The sequence below is a fragment of the Dermatophagoides pteronyssinus genome, unplaced genomic scaffold (genome assembly GCF_027571235.1).
Source record: "Dermatophagoides pteronyssinus isolate colony J.1.1.1.1 unplaced genomic scaffold, Derpt_VIB-CSIC_2022.12 sq0012, whole genome shotgun sequence".
Classification (NCBI taxonomy): domain Eukaryota; kingdom Metazoa; phylum Arthropoda; class Arachnida; order Sarcoptiformes; family Pyroglyphidae; genus Dermatophagoides; species Dermatophagoides pteronyssinus.
Genome location: NW_027461536.1, coordinates 417,077 through 437,928, shown reverse-complemented (window position 1 = coordinate 437,928; position 20,852 = coordinate 417,077). Strand labels below are relative to the sequence as shown.

Sequence of the window (20,852 nt, the reverse complement as noted above, 5' to 3'; positions counted from 1 at the left end):
TTCTTGTTTTCAATTTTTGACCGAAACTTTTCTGCTCATTTTCAAGTTTCCCGGAATTATTCTCGAATGGTCACATGTTATCATTCGATTCTGTTCGGGGAAAAGAATTCAAATTAATTTTGTTCAATAATGTTGATTTCAGCTAATCGTAATTCATTATTGCGATGTTATATTTTGACACAAAATAATTTTTCACGTAAGATACGAACATTACCATCATCTGTTTCAAATTCGCAGCAATCACAGCAAAAATCAAATGAACAATCAATAAATGATGCTGATAATAATTGGTTCAATGTTGAATCCGGTGCCGATATTGATGAACGAGTCGTACCGAAACCGATAAGTTATCGACCAGATCATCTTCCACAATTACGTAAACGACAGAAACAAAAACCATGGTGGAAATTTCGTTACTTTGTCGACATTAATACATTGCCTATCGAACAAGCCGAATATACGGAAAAGCCTGAATATCCACCAATATATCAGCCAACAAATGAAGGAATACAAAAGCAAATTCGGCTTGATTGGTATAATGCTATCCGTCGATTACCAACAGCTGAACAAAAAATCTACGAAATAACTAAACATTATGGTCATCTAAGTCTAATGATTGATCCAGTTATGGCCACCTATAATGGATTACCCTCACAAAAATTCATCACTCGTACACATTTGATCAACGGATTGCCCGACTCATATCGTTCAACTGATCTGCAAAATGTCGATAATATTGAACATTTACGACAACAAATTCTATCCATAATTGCTGCACGTTTGTTTGAGGCTAAATCTCGCATCGCATCTGCTGATTTTCGTAAAACGCAATTGACAACTATTGGTCGAAGTAGCCCAACAAATGTAGTACAATCATTGGCTGAAGATGATATTATTGCCGATGTTGTACAATTGATACAAAATCATTACCGTTCAGAACAATTGGACAATTATCATCTGGATTACAATCCATTTGTCAGTACATCATGGTGGCTTGGTGATTATCCTATACCATTCAAAAAGGCACGCTGGTTCAAAGATAATGAAAGAATAAATCAATTATTCACTTATCGTGGTAATCATAGTCTTCATATTCGAAAAATGAACCCATTGCCGCCAATCGTATCGATGAATGATGTTTTATCGCAAACAGAAATACCTAAATGCGATTATAATCTACTAAAATTAGGTATACCGTTACGTCGTCATAATATTATGTCATTACCTGGTTTTTGGCCTGATCGTTCTGCTGGTTATGATTTTCCTTATCTAATGGCAATGAATTATGAATGTTTACGACAACGGCAACGACGATATGGCCTTTCCGGATGTAATGATGATCAAGATGTATGTGATGGTATGGCAATTACATCAGCATTCAGTTGGTTAACCGGTATAGCTAATAATCTTGGTTTCACAATATATGATCGATTAACATATCCATTAGTTACAAATGTTGTTATTACTAATGGACAAGATTGGTCATTTTATGTTTATCAATTGAATAATCATTGTTTCCATGAAGATCTTACTATTAATGATGATGGTAATAATGTAAATAATGTATGTAATCTATGCTGGTCAAGTGGTAATATACGTTTATTTGATTCATTCGAAAATGGATCATTCAACAATGTTAATATAGCCGTATTGGATATGTTAATCAAAATGATAACAACAAATACAGCTACTAATGATTATCTATCCGAATTGAATCTTCGCCCTTATCTTCGATCATCATTAGATAATAATATCGATAATCAACGAGAAAAAGATGAATTAACATATAGTTTACGTCGTAAATTTGCCAATCAAATTGATACATTTGTTGCAAGACGTAAGAAAACAAATCTTTGGGAAAAAATTTATAAAAATCATAAAGAAGCAATGATCGATGTAAAACGTATACGTCCAAAAATTGAAATGAAATATCCACCATTTTTTAAATAAACAATCTATAGACACACACATTTTACACATTGAGAAAAAAAAGAATTTATTTGTTGTTGTTGATGTTTTTTTTACAATGAAATTATTATTAAATAAATAAATAGATGCAACAACAATCGAATGATATTGATGATTTCATATGGACGATATTTTGTGTTATTTTTTTTTCATGACGACGGAAAGACATTTTTAATTAGCACAATAAGTGCAGCAAATGCATCCATTATTGAATTACGATCCAATGCTGAACAGCATAATATTTTGCATTTATGACCATTTAATAATGGTTGAAAATATTGTTCAATTTGTTGTTGTGTACGAGCTTCTGGTTGATCTTTATGTGTACCGATAATCATTAATGGTCGGCCACGTAAACCTGGATTCATTAATATTGTACGTAATGTATCCAATGATTTTTGCATTATTATTTCATTTGATGCAATATTTACAATAAATAATAGGGCATGTTTATTTTCATAATAATTTGACCAAAATGTTTGTAAACGTTCGGAACCACCCAATTCTTTAACACTTAATATAATACCATTTAATGGTAATGTTTTTATATTAAAACCATTTGTCGGTTCAATACCATTGGTTTGTTCGCCAACTAATTGTGCAAGTAATGTACTTTTGCCCGAACCGGATAAACCTAAACACAATACTTGATATTGATTGTTTGTTGTTGATAATAATTGTGGTTTATAACAGAGTATAAAATGCCAACACTTTACAGAAAATAACAAAAAAATGAAAAAAATGAAATTTTTTTAAAATCAAATAAAAACAAATTAAATACCTTTCGAAGATTCGAACGACATGCAACAAAACTACAATTTAATGCATTTCGAACACCAGACATATTTCGTTTTTTTTCGTTTATTCGTTCGATAACGTTCGATCATCTATCCATCAATCAATCGATCAGTTATCACATTCAAACATTCGATGATTGGAAAATATCGATAGCCGTTTTCAATTTCATTCAATTTTTTTTTTACTTTTCTTTGCACAATCATCGATAATAATGATGATCAATGAATGAATCGAAAAGTTGATGGAAAGAAAAAATTGGAAAATCCTATATGATAATTTCTGAAACAAAACAAAAAAAAACAAAAAGCAATTATCATCAAAAAAAAGGGAATAATTAACAAACAAAAAAAAACTTGCACTTACCAAAATATTATCGTGTTTTTCTTTTTCTATTTTGGAACAGTACACAACTTTACATTTATATTATATAGCCATCATAATCATCATCATCGTCATCATCATCATCATACATTGAAAAGTTCCAAATATAACTGTTCCAATCATCATCATCATCATCATCAACATTATTATTATTTTTGGATCGCATATTCGAGAATGCGCCCTGTATGTCTGAACTAAAATTGGTGGTTAGCATCGAAATTCTCTGCAAAAAAGAAAAGAAAAACAAACATTAATTTATTCAATTTGTATATAGAAAGAATGTTTCACACAAACACACACACACACAAAAATGTACACTTACATCTATATATGATAATTAATATTATTTTTGATGTTTTTTTAATTGATTTATTATTACTATTACTATTATTCACTTATTTTCTAATTTTAAATCGATGCAATCAAATGCTAATTACAATTAAAATGTTAATTACACATTCGGTTGGTTAGTAATGGATTTTTTCTTTTATTTTGATTCGAACGTTTTTCATATCATTCGAATTCGAATCATTCGAGAGAATACCACTACGCGTATGCTACGAATACGTACACACCTAAGCAATTATCATTTGATTAATCTGAATTGACTGGATTTATAATTAGTTTTTTTTTGGTGACGTTTTCTTCAATTTTATATGAATAACATCACACACACACATCATCATTGTATAATGCCACCCAACAAACAAACAAAATTTCATTGAGAATTTTATAATTTGAATTTTAAAAAAATTTAGTTCCGATGATTGATAATAGATGGCCATAGCCATTTTAGTTTAAATCAAAAAAAAATATTTATAAAAGAAAAAATATTAATTTTTAATTTACAAAAAAACAAAATCCCTATTCCTTTTTCATAATAAAATAAATCATAAGGAAATTTCCATAAATCACCAAGGTCATTTCGATTAAAAAAAAACTTTTTCTTTTCACCTCCACTTTCGAACAGGTAAGCAGGTAGGCAAAATTGTTTTACAACAACAACAAAAAAACTTGATCAATTAAGAAATGAAAACTACCACCTTTCCCCCCAACTAGACCTTTGCACTAATACCGATCAAATTGTTTAGATTTTTATTATTATTATCCATTATATTTGACCAACTACTGACCAACAACAACAACAATGATAAAAAAATCGAAATATCTTTTTTTAAAATCTTGGAATTTCTCCTCCAACATTTTTATACAAATCGGATCAAATAAGAAATGAAAAGCTTCTAGATTTTATTTTTTATTTACCCAACAACAATAATAATAATAATTTGGCCAAACATTGAATCAACGAAATTATTTTATTTTATTCGAAAAATTAACCTTCAACTTTTCGAATCCAATAATCAAAATTTATATGTTCAAATCGGGATACATCAACTAAGGTCACAACAATCAAATATGAAATATGATGATGAATCCATAACTACCATCGTACAGTATATATCAATCATTATTAATGTGATGATGATGATCATCACCATGATGATCAAAACAACACATCTCAGCGAGAGTAACAAAAAAAAAGCTCAAAGTTCATCATCATTGAATTATATGTTTTGAATTTCTTCTGTTGCTATTTAACCAAATAATTTCGATGTCTTGATCTTGTTCGGATGGGATACCATGAAAACAACAACAACAAAAATTGATCATCATGAACATTCGAATATTTTTTTTTGTTTTTTGATTGTTTGAATTTTTTCGAATCACGCATGTTCTCAATCATCAAGCAAGCTAGGCCGGACTATCCCAGGTCCAATCGATCCACCCCCGCCCTCCACTATTCATACCAAAAGAAACAAAAATGAAATACTTGTTGCCATCCAAGTGCATAATGTTTAAGATAATGATGGATCCATTGTTCAAATTATTGTAAATATTTCTTCAGGCTACAATACAAACGTTTGGCCATATGTTTTTCATTCATTATATTCAATCATCATCATCCCAAAATAGTGGTGGTGGTGGGACATTTTTCGGCTGTCCAAATAAACGATTTAAATTTCATTGTCCGTGTCCGTATGTGGACCGAAAAAAAAATTCTTTAAAGAAATTTTTTTTTATAAAGAAAAATTTTCAATCATCATCATTGGCTACTGGGTATATTCTTTACAACAACAACAACAACAAGGTTCAAGGCCAAAAATTCATAGCCATAGGTCATCGATTGTTTTGTTTTGTTGTTGTTGAGAAAATGAAATATTTCTTAACTTGATTTTTTTGGTTGTTGTTGTTGTTGTTGCATTTCTTTTTGCAAGAAAATGGATCGATCTTTTTTTTTATAACACCGTGTGTGTGTGTGAATATTATTTTCTTTTCTTTCTTGAAAGAAACAGAAATTCTTCGGTGAAATGAAACAAATCACGATGAAAAAAATATAAGTAAATAAAAACACTTGAAAATATTCATGCACAGCAACAAGCTTGGTGGTTGGCGGTGGTGGGTAGAGATAGGAAAATAGGATCAAAATATCATCATCATTATCAGCAACAACAACGGAGAAGGAAAAAAACATATAAATACAATTAGCACATTTGAAAAAGAAAATCCAATAAAAATGATCGAACACGTGTGTATCGATCAATATGATCGGATCGAATCGAAATTGAACCCGAGGCAGGAATTTCATGTTTATGGTGGTTGTGTTAAATATTGATTCGATTTGAATTTTCTGAATGGAATTCATTGGATTTTTATCAATGACAAGTTTTTTTTTGTTTGTTTTGGTTTTTGTTTCTTGGAAAAATGATTCTGTTGTTGACAACAACGATAATGAAGAAGAAGAAAATAAATTCGTAGATAAGATAAGAACAAGGACATGAACCCACACATTCATTCATTATCATCATGTTTGTCTGCATTTGTGTGTGTAGGTCTATAGGTCACCATTGAAAACAAATACAGATTTTCGTGCATGCAAGAGGAGAGAAAAAAAAATCCGGTTGATAGAAAAACCATTTGGTTTTTCATTTCTTGTTCATTAATTTTAACGTTTTTCAAACATAAAATCTTATCAAATTTTGATTACATAACATGATATTCAGTTTTTTTGTTTTGTTTCTCGACCGAGGGTTTTTTGTTTCAGCTAATAGAATTTGATAAAAAACCGGAACCGGTAATAAAGTTTTTCTTGTTGTTTGGTTTCTGGGCATTGCCTTTTATCTGGTCTCAAATTAAAAAAAAATGTCTTTCCATTTTGGATCCAAAAATAAAAAATTCCAAAAAGAAATCTCACCTTTTTTTTGTTACACAAATTCTTAATATTCGAATAGTAGTAGCATTTATTTGAATGGAAAAAGCGAAAAGAGGAGGAGGAGGGTACAAACCACCCACCCATCTACCACCACACTGCTAATATGAGACAAAAGAAATGGAATAATGAGGACATACAAAATGAGGAAGTGGACAAAATCTAACAAAAAAAGCGAATATAGAATAATACTGCTAGCAACAACAACAAAAAAATTCATACTGCTACTATTTGTGCGCGCGGGCTTTTACATCAAAATAACGTTGATGTCTGCCATAGCACAAAATGCAAAAAAAAACACGCGCATTGCGTATAAACGCACACGGCATTTTCGGTTTTACAAACAAACAAACAAACAAAAAAAAAGTTTCAATTGTGTTCGATCTGTTTTTTTTATCTTCTGTTGTCTGCCAGTGTTTGCTTTCTTGCTTCTTTGATGTGTGAATGATATTCGTTGTTTAGTTTGGTTTTAAGTTTTGTCGGATTTCATTTTCACATCATCTCGTTTCGTTGTCATCGTTGTTTGGTTGTTTTTTTTTTATATATTTTGTTTAATTTTTTTTATATTCCAAATTTTTTTCTGGTTGTTTGATTGTTTTGAATCGACGGTTGATGTGTGCTGTTAAACCATTTATCCATTTTGGTTATTTTATATAATTTTCATTATGATATAATCATTTTGTTTATTCGACAACGAAATTCTTGATAGTGTTTTTTTTTTTGGTGTTTTGTTTCATTTGCATCGTTTTTTTTAAAATATAAATGTTTTTATTGAAAGTTTATTGATACGCACAGAAGAAGAACTGAAAATAATTGTTCGTTCTGCGTATCATCTCCAAAGCAAAGTATTTCATCATCGCAAGAAAAAAAAACGAACCCAGATTCGATTTTTTTCGAAAGATAATGAATTGAATATATCAGGGGATTCTATTATTTGAATCCATCCAATTAACTCTATTGTACAACTTGAAGAATTACAAAAAAAAATCTTAAAGTACAAAAAAAAACAAAAATCTTTTTTTCTTGTTAATGAGAATTGATAACCTTATATTGAATAATACGTACATTTTGAACTAAAACAACAAAAATGCCGGCTAATCTTTTATGCGATTTTGCCGATATAATATCATCAACATCGACAATGATTGGAAATAATAATAATGTCAATGGTGGTTTCTTTGAAACAACAATCGGCCACAATAATAATAATGATCTTCAACAACAACAACAACAACGTCGAACATTTTCCATTAATGATGATTGTACAACAAATGATTTTTCAAATGAATTTAATCAATGGTTACAAATGTCTGATCAACAACAACAACAACAATCGAATAATATGAATCAATTACGATCATCAACAGTTAATTCATTATTAAATGCATTAAATAATATTAATGGTAATAATAATAATAATCATCATCAAAATAATGATCATCAAATGATGCTTAAAGCGGCTATTGCAAATGCAACCCCTGTATCAACAACAACATCAGCAACAGCAATGACAATGAAACGTAGCCAGAATACAACCGAATGTGTTCCAGTACCATCATCAGAACATGTGGCTGAAATTGTTGGTCGTCAAGGTTTGTTTTTTTTTATTCTTTGTGTGTTTTTGTCATATCATTTCCATTTCCATTTTTTTTCTACTCTTAAAACATCTGGATTTTTGTTTTAGTTTTTTTTTATTAATTAAATTAGCTTTTAGATGAATCTATTTATTTTAAAAATACATTTAATGTGATCTATAATATTCTTTGTTTGTTTATTTTTTTATTTTTTTGATCATATTAAAATGAAAATAAAAATATAGGTTGTAAAATAAAAGCATTGCGTGCAAAAACAAATACTTATATAAAAACACCGGTACGTAATGAAGAACCAGTGTTTGTTGTAACTGGACGTAAAGAAGATGTTAATGCTGCAAAACGTGAAATATTATCAGCTGCTGAACATTTTAGCCAGATACGTGCACAACGTAAAAATAATCCGGGTAATATGGGACCAGCACCAAATGCACATCTACCTGGTCATATTACTATACAGGTACGTGTACCATATCGTGTTGTTGGTCTGGTTGTCGGACCAAAAGGGGCAACAATCAAACGTATACAACAGCAAACAAATACTTATATAATAACACCATCAAGAGAAAAAGATCCGGTATTTGAGGTAACCGGATTATCCGATGATGTTGATACTGCACGTAAAGAAATTGAAGCTCATATTGCTTTTCGAACTGGTGGTTTAATCGATTCACAAGCCGGATCCAATCGGTACACCCGATGAAAGTACAACAACTGGAACAGGTTCAGATTTTTCCAATTCACCATTACTTTCTTCATTCGATAATCTATTCATTTCTTGCTTAACGAATAATAAATGTAATGATTTCTTCCTGTCATCATCATCTGCTGCTGCTGCATCAACAACAACAACAACAACGTCTACGACAAAATCATCATTTTTGAATCATTCACCATCAATGACCACCAAATTGATGGGTAATAATAATTCATTAATACATCAACAACAACAGCAACCATCATTGAAAAGTCAAACATTTAAAGAACTTTGTTCAATATTTCATATGAATGATCCTCATCATCATTCATCATTATCAACATCACCACCGAATTCATTAACATCTGGCCAGACAAGTAATGGATCTTATGATATTGATGAAGGTTTAGGGGATTCACCAACATCATTTGATCATTTATTATCTATTCAAAATAATAATAAGAATAATGTTTATAATTCATTATCATCAATGTGGCCATCATCATCAAATGAATCATCAACAACATCATCGACAAGAACGGGTTCATTTCAATTAATTGATGATTATAATAATGATAATTCATTTTTGATCAGCAATAATAATAATAATAACATTGAAACATCATTAATGATGATTACAAATAATAATAATAATAATATGGATCAACGTCGATCAAGTTTAGAATCAAATATTCCAAATAATCATAATCATTTATCATTAGCATCCGTATCAGCATCACCATCATCATTATCCGGTATTGGTTCATCTTCAATCATATAATCAATATATATATAGATGTATGTGTTTGTGTTTATGTCAAACGTTTTTTTTTCTTGTTTCAATTTAAAAGATTCAAATTCACTGAAAACTGCCAATACTTCTTTCTTTCTTTTTTGTTCTTTGGAAACCACATATATATTTGATCTACTTATATTTAAAATTTCATATATAAAAACACAGATTCTTTACATTTTTTAAAAAAAACATATCGTCATATTTCTTTTATTTCATAGAATTAACATATAGTTTCCAGCCAGCTATTTTACATATAAACACTGATGATAAATATAATTTAAAATGAGTTTTTTTTTATGAAGAAAAATATATATTTAAATTTAATTGATTATTACATAACAGAATTTACATTTATTTTTTGTTTCTTTTCGTTTTTTTTAAATATTATTTTGAAATTGTCAAACAAAAATATCGTGTTCAAACAGAATCACCAGAATTTCTTTTTCTTTTTTTTAATTTGAAAAATCTATCTTTTTTTTTTTGATTGATTGATTATTACTTATGATGATTATCGAATGTTGTTTGTGTGCGGTGTGTGTGTGTGTGTGTGTGTGTTTTTCTTATTGTTTCTGTTCTGTTCCAAAAATGTTTCAGATTAATTGATAATTTAATGAGATTTTTTTTCTTTTTTTGCTTTTAAAATATTTTTTTATCTGTTTTTTTCTCTGCCTTGGTTCATTACAAAATATTACAAAGAATCTTTATTAATTTTACTCTTCTTTTTTTTTAATTTGATGATTATTTTTTCTGTTCAATTCTTTACATAACATCCACCCACACACACACAAACAACCAAAACTTAACAGCCCATTAAGAAAGTCAAACGCCGAGCATTTAAAAAACTAGAACTGGCTTCTTTTTTTTTGAATGTGGTCGGATAACACGGCTATAGACGCACAACCCTTTTCGAAAACATCATCAAGAAACAAAGATGTTAAGTTTTTTTTTCTAATTCTTTGAATTTATATATAAGAAATATGCTAACAAAACAAAACAAATCATATGTGTTCATCGTTTTTTTTTCATTATTCATATAGATTACTATTATTATTATTAGCTTTTTTTGTTTCGTTTTATTGATTTTATTTTCTTTTATAAAAAAAATCCCTGAATATTGCTGCGCATTGATACTTAATTATTGCATTATCATAATAGGCAAAAATGCACTCAAACCAGCCACACTTATACACAAACACATAATTGATGCTAAATGAATGAATCCACATGGCAATCATGCTTGATTAGAATTTTTTATTTTCGATTTGTTTTGGCTGGGCACTTCATTAACACTTTCTGAAAAAACAAAAGGGCCAATTCTGTTACTAAATATTTTTAAAAAGAATTTATTGAATCTTTTTTGACAATGAAGAAAAAAACCAAAAAAAAAAGATGGTGATTTTTGACAACGAACAAAATATTTATATAGAGAGCTCACAGAATATATATTGCACTGAATTTGTGAATTTTTTTTTTTGAAATATATTTTTTATTTGATTTTTTTGTTTTGATCTCATTCCATTTTGATTGCTTGTTTGTTTGTTTTTTTCTTTAAAGTACAATTTCAAGTACACATTTATTTAAACACACTTTCAAATTACATAAACAGAATCTCAGTAATACAAATGACAAAATAAATATCCAATGTACAATAATTTAGTGATCTTAATAAGCAAAAAACAAAAATGAAAACAAACAAACAAACCAACATTTGATTAATCGATCATACCGATGATATTGTATGTGTCACCATAAAGTACAAACGAAAATTTAATAGACAAACATGTTTGTTTTGGTTCTTAATAGATTTAGAAATGATATGAATCCTTCAATATATCGAACATTGATCCACACTCCCACACATACACCCACTTGCCATATATAAAGTACAAGTATTATTGTCGTTTTCTTTTTCTTTCATTTTTGATATTACAAATATGTATTACCTGTGTGTGTTTTTCACGTTTTGTTACACAGTAGTTTTTTTTTCGGAAAAAAAGGTGTGAAAAATGACTGTTTTTTTTCTTTGAAAAATATTTAACATAAGACGCACCAATATTGCGGAAACAACCATCTCGAATTCCGATTCCATTTTTTCCTCTTCTCTGCAAAACATGACATTTTTTCTTATATGTGGTGCCAAAAATCATTCATCAAAATTCAAAAATGAATATGAAAACTTTTCAATTACAAATTGCAACCGAAAACAATACACGAATTTTAAATTATTCCAAAAAACCAAAAAATTGATTATAATTTATTTGAGAAATTTATAATGGAAAAAAATAATATATTTATGTCATCACCCACACAAACACACACTTTATATATGATTATACAATCTTTCTCCATATAAAAATATCTCTTATATAATTGGATTTATATTTTTTATTTTGTGTTATATTCTTTTACAAACATATTTATAAATTACAAATTGATAATAATAATAATAATAATAATTACAAATTACTTTATTCTTTGATTGATTTGAGTGATCGATTGATTGATTAATTGAACAAACAAACAAACAAAAATTCTCTTCCAAATTCCAAATTTTTTAAATTATAAATTCAAAAATTAACCCTTTTTATCTCACAAACACACAGAGACACTTTGATTTCAATCTTCTATTCGTTTTTCCTTTATTTTTCATCTAAATTTGTAATTTTTTTTTTTTTTTGATAACAAACAATTACATCAAACAAAAAACAAATTTTTCTACAAATTTCTTATAGTTTTTTGGGAAAACTTTTTTTCTAAACAAAACGATTCAAATCAAAAAAAAAAAAATAACTTTTTCTACTTTTTTTTCCAAAATCAAAAAATTCCACAATTTTCTTCAATCGATCACATCAATCATTCAATCACCATTATAAACAGTAATAATAATTTCGATTGGATTTTCGTAAATTCAGATTTTTTCCTTCTTCTTCTTCTTCTTAAATATTAATTATAATAATTTGTAATAAAATGAAAAAACAAAGAGATATGCATACAAATAATGAATAAATAAATAAAAATATTTAAAAAATTAAATTTTAAAACTTTAAAATTTTCTTTTGCAACAACGAATTTCGAAAAAAAATCATGTGATTGATTTGTCCATCACCATGGTGTATCTATGATTAATTTTTTTTGCCAGCAATAGAATCATCATGTGAGTCTTTATCGTTATCTATCTCCCTCAGTTTTTTATGTTTTGTTTTGTTTTGTTCAATTCTCAACCAAAATTCTACAATCATCAATGTTGTTGTTATGGTGAATTGAATTTCACCAATATGATAAACAACACATACATATTATATCATCATCTACACATATGGTGGTAATCGTGGTGGGTTACCAGCCTTAATGAATGAATGACTTGACTTGGACTTGATGGTTGGATGCTCATTCAGTCGGTTCATGGATGGTTCATGGTCTCTCTCTCTCTCTCTCTCTCTCTCTCTTGTTTGATGATTTTCCAAAATGATTGTGAGGCGAAAAAAAACAACAACAACAACAAAAAACTAGTCGACCTTCTATTCGGCCATCCACATTTCGTTGTTTTTTTGTTTTGTTTTTGTTTGGAGAAAAATGAAAAATTCAAGTTTTCATTCTTTCATGATGATGATGGTGATGATAATATTCACAACCATTGTGAATCTTGGAATCCAGTTCAGTGTTGTTCATACAAAACAAAAACAACAAAATTTAGTTTTCACTTTTTTTTCGTCTTTCGCTCACACTTATTTTCTAGGTGATTTGGTCATCATTATCATCATCATCAAGTACGATGAACTAGTTTTGTTTTACCTGGCCATTTTTTTTTTTTTTTTTGGGTAATGTGTCAGACTGATCGACCGACCAACAAACCAATCTGACTGACCCGACTGTAACAATGAATTTTCCAAAAAAAAAAAATCATTGAATTTTGATATTTTCTTCAAAATAAATTAAGGTCATTCTTGAACGATAATAGTAGGTTTTTGGTGTTGGTGGTGGTGGCCACTGATTTCAATTTTGAGTTGAACAAAAAAAACATCAAATTAACCACCCAAAAAGAAAATTCAGTTTGGTTTAACCCATTACAAACCAAAGAAACTTTTTCAGTAATAATTATATTCTTTTTGAAAGATTTATTACCCTATTTTGCTGTTTTGAAAAAAGAAAATTTAGATATAATTCTTTGAATAACATTTGAATCGGTTGAATGAAAGGAAAGGGTTAAAATTTTCTCTCGTTTTTTTTGTTTTGTTTTGTTTGAAAATTATTTTCGTTGTTGTGATTATTGTCGACTTTTGACAATTTTACAACGAATGGGATGGATAATGGCTGATGGCATTGGCTAACCATCAAGACATTTTTATAATCATCTTATGGTTTGATGTATGCGTGTGGTCATGCTGATGTTGATCCTGATGATGATGATGATGATGATGATAATGGCGATGACATCCGGTCGACAACAATAACGACAATGATGATGATGATGATGATGAATAAAAGTAAAAGTTTTTGACATTCCAAGTTTGTTTTTTTCTGTTCACAGGCTTGTTATGTTTCTACAGAATGATGATAATGTTTTTTTTTCAAATTTTTTTCTTTTTTTTAAATTTAAGACGGATGTTTATTGAAATTTTCTGGAGAAAATTTCCCAGAAAGCTACAATCATAATTAAACGTAGAATATATCTTTTTTGGGAAAATTCCTGAGCCTCTTATTGTTGCCTTTAAATAGAGTGAGAATCTATAACGATCCAGAATAGTGAAGCAAAAAATAAGGAAGGTCATAGACCTCGATAATTTTGTTTTTGGATTCTTCTGGCTGTTTTTTTTGGATGGAAATAGAATCCTATGGACAATAATTTATATTCCTTACAGTTTTGCTTCTGCTGCTGCTACCACCATTATGCTATATAAAAATGTGTGTGTAACCGGAAAATAGAATGATTTTTTTTTGAGAACAATAAAAATATTTTTTGAGAATTTTCTTCCAGTACTTTTTTCCTGTGTTGTATATATGGAAATTTTATTCATTTTGAACATAAACTGGTACCAAATGGATGCCACGAAGGAAATGGAACGATCATTTCAAAGATATCAGTTGGATATTTAAAAGAATTTAAAGTTTTTTTTGTTGTAGGGCATTTGTTTGAATCGTAATTCTATTTTTGAAGAAATTTTGATTTATCATTTGTAATTGATGTTTGAAAAAAACAACATTTTTTCGATTACTAATTTGATTAGAATTTTTTTGTTTTCACTGAAACAATTTTGGGTCATATACACAGAACATGTCGAAAGAATGAAGATATTTTTGGATGCGCATGTATCATTTTGGGTTCGAATGAAGAAAACATTGTCGACCTGAATGACCGACCGACCGACGAACCTTTCGGATCATCCAATGATGATGGTGGAATTTCGGAATCATTACGCATGCCATTTATAATGTAACCAAACATTTAGAAGAAGAAAAAAAAACGGGAAATGGAAAAATGAAAATTCAATTACCGGATATTCCAATCCAATTCAACAAAGAATCTAATATTGGGAAACCTTTGAATTTATAAAAAAGTTTAGAATTCTGCATAGTTAAAAATAGTCAATTGTTGACTTGAGCGAGAACAATTCTTGATGATGGATCTTCAAATATTTAAATATCATCTTTTTTTTTACACAAAAAAAATATTCCTATTCAATAATAACTATCTCGTTACTATAAGTTGAGTATTTTTAGAATATTTTGTTTGGTTACTATGTTTTTGTTGTGGTTATTGTCGTTGTTGTTGTTTTTTCTGGAACAATTTTTTTTTCTCGTGATTTTTTTTATAGTTCCAAATTTAAACATAAAAATAGACCAGAATAATTTTTTTTTATTCTATGCATGTTGTTTCATCATTGGGGTTTTGTCTATTTTTAGTAGTAAATTTAGTAAAAACACTACAAAAATATATATAGAGAGAGAGAGAGAGAGTTCATAACATTGTACCAAAGAATCATCCAACAAAAATACAAGGCAATTGTACCATTAATGAATCAATATGACGACAAACGATGATGATGATGACGAAAACGATTCATTTTTTCCATTAATAATGATAATAATAATAATAATGGTAAGTAAATCAGACGCCCTGTATATAGCAGCAGAATTCTTTTTTTTTTTTTTTTGCTATTCGGTTCAATTCGGTCATATTGGTAACATCCAAACAACATCACATGGTACATCTAATAGTGAGAAACAGAAACAAAAAAAACATCGTAACGATTTCCAATAACAATACCAAGAGAGTGAGAGAAAGTTTACCGAAAACGAAAAAAAAATGAAACCAAATCGAGAGAAAAAAAGCCCGAAGTTCATTGCACTTTGGCCATTTTTGACTATAGCTTTCGTTGTGTATTAAGTATTGGATTATATAGATAGATATAGTGATTTTGGGTATATGATTCGCCGAAAAACAAAATGTTTTTTTTTAAAATAAACGATGTTGTACACATACAAATAACGTTTTCAAATATATAATACATTAACAGATACACACACACACACACACATCAAGGAAGCTTTCGGGTTGCCGAACCGAATGGTTGTGTATTTAGGGCTATACCAGAGTAAAAAAGAAAAATATTATTAACCAGAAAAAAATCCCATAGAATAATGTAAAACGATGGCGACGACGCCGTATACAAAATTCCTTTCGTTTCTTCATTCATTCTTGTAGAATTTTTTTCGTTTTGTTTCGAATTTTCATAATCATCATCATCATTAAATGCTGCTACCGACATACATATCGTGAATGAATTGAACGTGATGAATGGAATGAATTCTTTCGGGTTTTTTTTTGTTTGGTATTTCGTTTCTAAGCCCTGACCGATCAAAGTTTCTAAAAGTGAAAATATATTCCTATTTTTTTCGAAAGAAATAATGATATTGATGGCACCATTTAACCATCCGCCCGCCGACTTGAAGAAATTGGAGAACCAGAATTCATTCATTCATTCATTCAACTTTTAGCCATCATTCATGAAATGTGGATGTATCACTACCATTAGTAGTAGTAGTAGTACAAGTAGCAGAAAGTTAACGGAATTCTATATACATTATCATCATGTCCTGATTCGGGTTAAAGTTCGTTGAACATCCGGATAATTTTTTTTTGCTTGTTTCCTTTTGCCGTTGTTGTCGACGAAGAAAATTCTGTTTCACATAAAAGAATGCATTTTTTACACACAGAATCCTTAATATGCAAATAGAATTTATTTCAAATTAAAAAAAAATAATATTCAAATATTCTGGGCAAACAAGAAAAATGAAAAAAAAGAAATGAAACAAATTAAATTTTTATGGGCAAAAAAAATCATTTTAAAAAAATCATTTCATTTAAATTTAAAGAAAAAAACAAAAGAAAAAAAATTGACAATTAAAAAATAGCACACACAAATAGCACAATAAAATTAAGAATTTTTTTTTTGTTGAGAACAATCGAAGACATGGATTAATTGATGATGAATATTTTGTTTGTTTTTTTTTTTGCTCTAAGTAATCCAATCAAATATTTATAAAATCTTTGTTTTTTTATGAAAAAAGATTATTATATAAATAAATAATATTCAATTTTCTTTTCGGAGATTTTGAATAATGAGAAAAATCTTGATTTGATTGCTTGCTTATTGTTTTTGTTTTTTTGATGATGATGATGATGATGATGATAATGGTGAACAATAATAATCTATAGAATTCGATGATGATTGATGATTAATATTGCATATTAGATTTATTTATTTGGACCTGTTTAAAATATGGAAATGGATTCTCTCTTTTTTGTTATTGATATTCTTCATTGCTGCTGCTGTACTGATGATTGTGATTGCAAGGATTTTATTGGTGATTGATCTGGTGTTGACTGTTGATGTTTTTGCTGCTGTTGATGATATTTACGTTCTTCCATAACTTTATCAAAACATTCATTTAGAAATATATTCTATAGAATTTTGGTTCATATTAGATAAATGGAAAAAAGTTTAAATGTCAAGATTATTTAAATTATTAAAAAAAACTTACATATGGCGTATGAATACGAACACGACGTAATTTATTATCCGGTTTATTATAAACGAATACAAATGAGATGCCTTCATCATCAACATACCATTCTTTTAGGGTATCCCATTGGAATTCAATTTTTTTATTCTAAAATTTAAAATAATTATTTTTCAAGATTTCGTTGATTTTTTTCTGATTAATTTTTTTTACCTCGATGGCTCCATCTTCATGACATGCTTGCAATTTAAATGAATCATAACCAACGATACACATAATATGACCTTCTTTACGAGCATCGGAAGCACAATGTGGAAATGTTATCTCACCATAACCATCTAATTTTCTGGCCAATTTTAAATACTTGATAATGATGAGGAAGAGAAAAAACAAAACAAAAATTAAAATATCAATATAAAATGATGAAAATAATAATAAACTTACTTCAGATTTTTTCGAAATTTCCTGTAAAGCTTTCAATTCATATAATTTATTTCCGGCTTTAATCTGTCCTTTATTTACATCTTCGATTGTTTGGTAGAAGAAAAATGTTTCAAGTAAATCTTGTCTTGAGCATAATTCGATTTCAGTTGGTAAATAAAAAAACCATTTTTTCATCATTAAACAAGTGGATGCGGCACTTGTATTCTGTATATTTTGTATATATAAATTATATGGAAATTCATTTGATTGTAATTTTCTTTCAAATCCTTGTTCAACAATTTCAAATATGGCAAAATATCTGGCTATTTCGGGTGAAAGGTTAATCTTTTCAATAATGGCATCATAAACATCTTTGGTACAGCTATTCTTTTTCACCGTAATCGTTATGGCCGTTCTGTTTGGCAATAAAATTTTAAGATCTACTGGCGTTTGATTTGTTCCCTGTTTGGACAATGTAAATCAGTATCGGATTTTATTCTTTTTTTTTCAGTTAAACTTACATGTTCGTCATCATAATCGGTAAGAAATTCTTGTATTATATCACTTTCACCAATAACACGTACGGCACAAACTTTTTCAATATAGGATTCAAGACCACGACGTCGTGAATCTAATTGCTGATATGATAATGAGAATGGCCATTTTCCCGGAAATTTTGGAAATGTAAATTCATTAAATTCACGTTTAAGATTATTATGTAGATTTAAAAATTCGCGATAACGTCTTGAACAAAGATGTCTACCGGCCATATAAATATTAAAAACACAATAACGTTCACCATTATTTTTTTCAATCCAATTATAATCAGGTATTGTTATTGGTAATGAACGTTTCTCACTATAATCATAGACAAAATTATTTGTATCATCGGATGGTTCCAATTTTTCAGCCTCCTTACAAACAGAACCAAACAGAATTAATATTCTTTTCAAAAATTAAAAAAAAATCAAAATTTTACCCTAGGTGTTACGGATATAACCGTAAGGAGAAGTTTATCGCCACTAGATTTAATCAGATCGACAACTTGTTTATGTGTTGCACCTTCAACATTAACACCGTTTCTAAGTTTAATGTTGTGGGAAAACCAAATCAAATTAAAATTTTTAAAAAGGGTTTTTGTCAGAAACTTACACTTCAAGAATACGATCACCTTTACGAATACCGGCCTTTTCAGCCGCACCATTTTCCAAAACAGCACTAACATGTTGTAATGGTGCATATAATTCACCATTTATACTACGTAATGGACCACCTTCAGATACTTGTCCACGTACATTAAAACCGAAACCGGTTTCCGTTTTATAAATGGTCACTAAATGTGGACCGGAAACATAATCTCCTAATTTTGATGATGTGGGTGTTATTGATGATGATGTTGTTGTTGTCGTTGCTATTGTTGTTGATGATGATGAAGGAATTGATGATGATGATGATGATGGTGGTGGTGATGATGATGAAGATGATTCAGCATTGGTCATTTGATTATTTGGAAAATTTTCTGCCATCGATTATTCATATAAATGATAATAATGACGTAAATTCAAATTCTAAAAATTTTGATAATCAAATTTAATCGATCACATTTAAACATTGACATTGACATTGACTTACTTTTTTTTCAACTGCAAAAAAAAATTTATCAATAAATTAATTACGATATGGATTAGTGAATGTTCCCATTGGAAAAAAATTATGCATTACTTTTCTATTAATGATTCCCAATAATTATCATAATTGCCATCGAGTGATGATTGTTTTTTCTCAAAAGAATGTTGAAAATTTAAAAATCAACACAGCTGATATGGATGACATTTTATATTTTTAAAAAGAAAAAAGTCAAGAAGATAACCAAAAAAAAACATCTGAAATCAATTAACTTTAAAAATTCAATTCTTTTATTATTATTGTTGATTGAATACATTTATCATTCATTTAGGATTTGTTTTTCAGCTGATAAAACAGAAAAAAGTTCCAAGGTAATTTTTTTTCAAACATCTTACATCACTTATGTATTTGGAACGACGTGAGTAAGGATTCTCTTTCACCGAACACAATGAAACTTATCAATATCAACATCGATTGTATCGCCATCTAATATCGATTTCGGGTGTTATATTTTTAAAAAAAATTTCGAATCAATCCGATTTACTCCCGATTTTTTTTTGTAAAACAATTATCAATATGAATATAGGAAAAATCATTATCATTTAACAAATAAATGACAATTTCGTTTCGATATCATAGTTTTTTTTTGTATTGTTAAAATTTTCTACCGAAAATTTTTTTTTGTTGTTGTTGGAATTCTTAAAATCATTTATGTTTAATGAAATTCGAATGTTTTGTTGTTCAGGTCTTATGATTTCCACAACAACAAATTATTTGTTTACAAAATTATTTCATCTTTCTTTTTTAATTAATTACAAGTGTGTGTTGCCGGCCTTCGGCCAGCAGCACGCACACTGCCAGCCGTAGATTTTGGCAGATGAGCGGCTACGCCGCCCATCCGCCAAATCTTGGCTGAAGTTTTGTTCTTGCGATCGATCCAACTATTTATTCACTCGATACAATCAATTATTTGTTTTCTATCCATTTGTTTCGGTTTCACCGAAAATCGGTCCAAAAAATATTGGAAAAAATCGCCAAAGATAGCCACAAATATTGGCGCTTCACTTAGTTCCTCCCGGAAAACCTAATTGCACAAACCTAACCTAACCTGCTTAAGGCCGCGGTCCCATTACAATGAGACCGGGGCCTAAGCGTTAACAATTTTTCTATCCCGAGGCAATTCGTGTTGCGCAGACTGTTGCGCACACTGACTATTTCTGCAGACCCTTTCTATCACATTTGTGTATTAAAAATTTCCTAACACATTTCTCTGTTAACGAC

The 20,852-nt window shown here is 29.0% G+C and overlaps 4 protein-coding genes across 4 annotated transcripts; 2 read left to right on the top strand and 2 right to left on the bottom strand.

The window, feature by feature from the left end:
- Positions 1–43: 43 nt before the first annotated feature.
- On the top strand, positions 44–2,013 carry mRpS30 (mitochondrial ribosomal protein S30). Its single transcript, XM_027346649.2, has one exon. The coding sequence runs from the start codon at positions 130–132 to the stop codon at positions 1,948–1,950; it is 1,821 nt and encodes a 606-aa protein (XP_027202450.2). The 5' UTR covers positions 44–129; the 3' UTR covers positions 1,951–2,013.
- Positions 1,980–3,586, bottom strand: LOC113796385 (ADP-ribosylation factor-like protein 15). The gene is made up of 4 exons (XM_027346655.2): positions 3,470–3,586; positions 3,130–3,370; positions 2,750–3,045; positions 1,980–2,678 (listed from the first exon to the last, which is right to left on the bottom strand). Exons 3-4 carry the CDS (start codon positions 2,810–2,812, stop codon positions 2,118–2,120), a joined length of 624 nt encoding a protein of 207 aa, XP_027202456.1. The 5' UTR covers positions 2,813–3,045; positions 3,130–3,370; positions 3,470–3,586; the 3' UTR covers positions 1,980–2,117.
- Positions 3,587–6,774: 3,188 nt separating this feature from the next.
- On the top strand, positions 6,775–12,533 carry LOC113796392 (uncharacterized). Its single transcript, XM_027346662.2, is given in 3 exon segments — positions 6,775–8,007; positions 8,235–8,692; positions 8,694–12,533. Coding segments are annotated over 3 exon segments (1,755 nt in total). The 5' UTR covers positions 6,775–7,502; the 3' UTR covers positions 9,486–12,533.
- A 4,187-nt stretch (positions 12,534–16,720) lies between these two features.
- Snx27 (sorting nexin 27) lies at positions 16,721–20,028 on the bottom strand. Its single transcript, XM_027346664.2, has 8 exons — positions 19,578–20,028; positions 19,098–19,513; positions 18,925–19,027; positions 18,467–18,859; positions 17,967–18,407; positions 17,736–17,885; positions 17,544–17,672; positions 16,721–17,463 (listed from the first exon to the last, which is right to left on the bottom strand). Exons 2-8 carry the CDS (start codon positions 19,469–19,471, stop codon positions 17,320–17,322), a joined length of 1,734 nt encoding a protein of 577 aa, XP_027202465.2. The 5' UTR covers positions 19,472–19,513; positions 19,578–20,028; the 3' UTR covers positions 16,721–17,319.
- Positions 20,029–20,852: the final 824 nt, after the last annotated feature.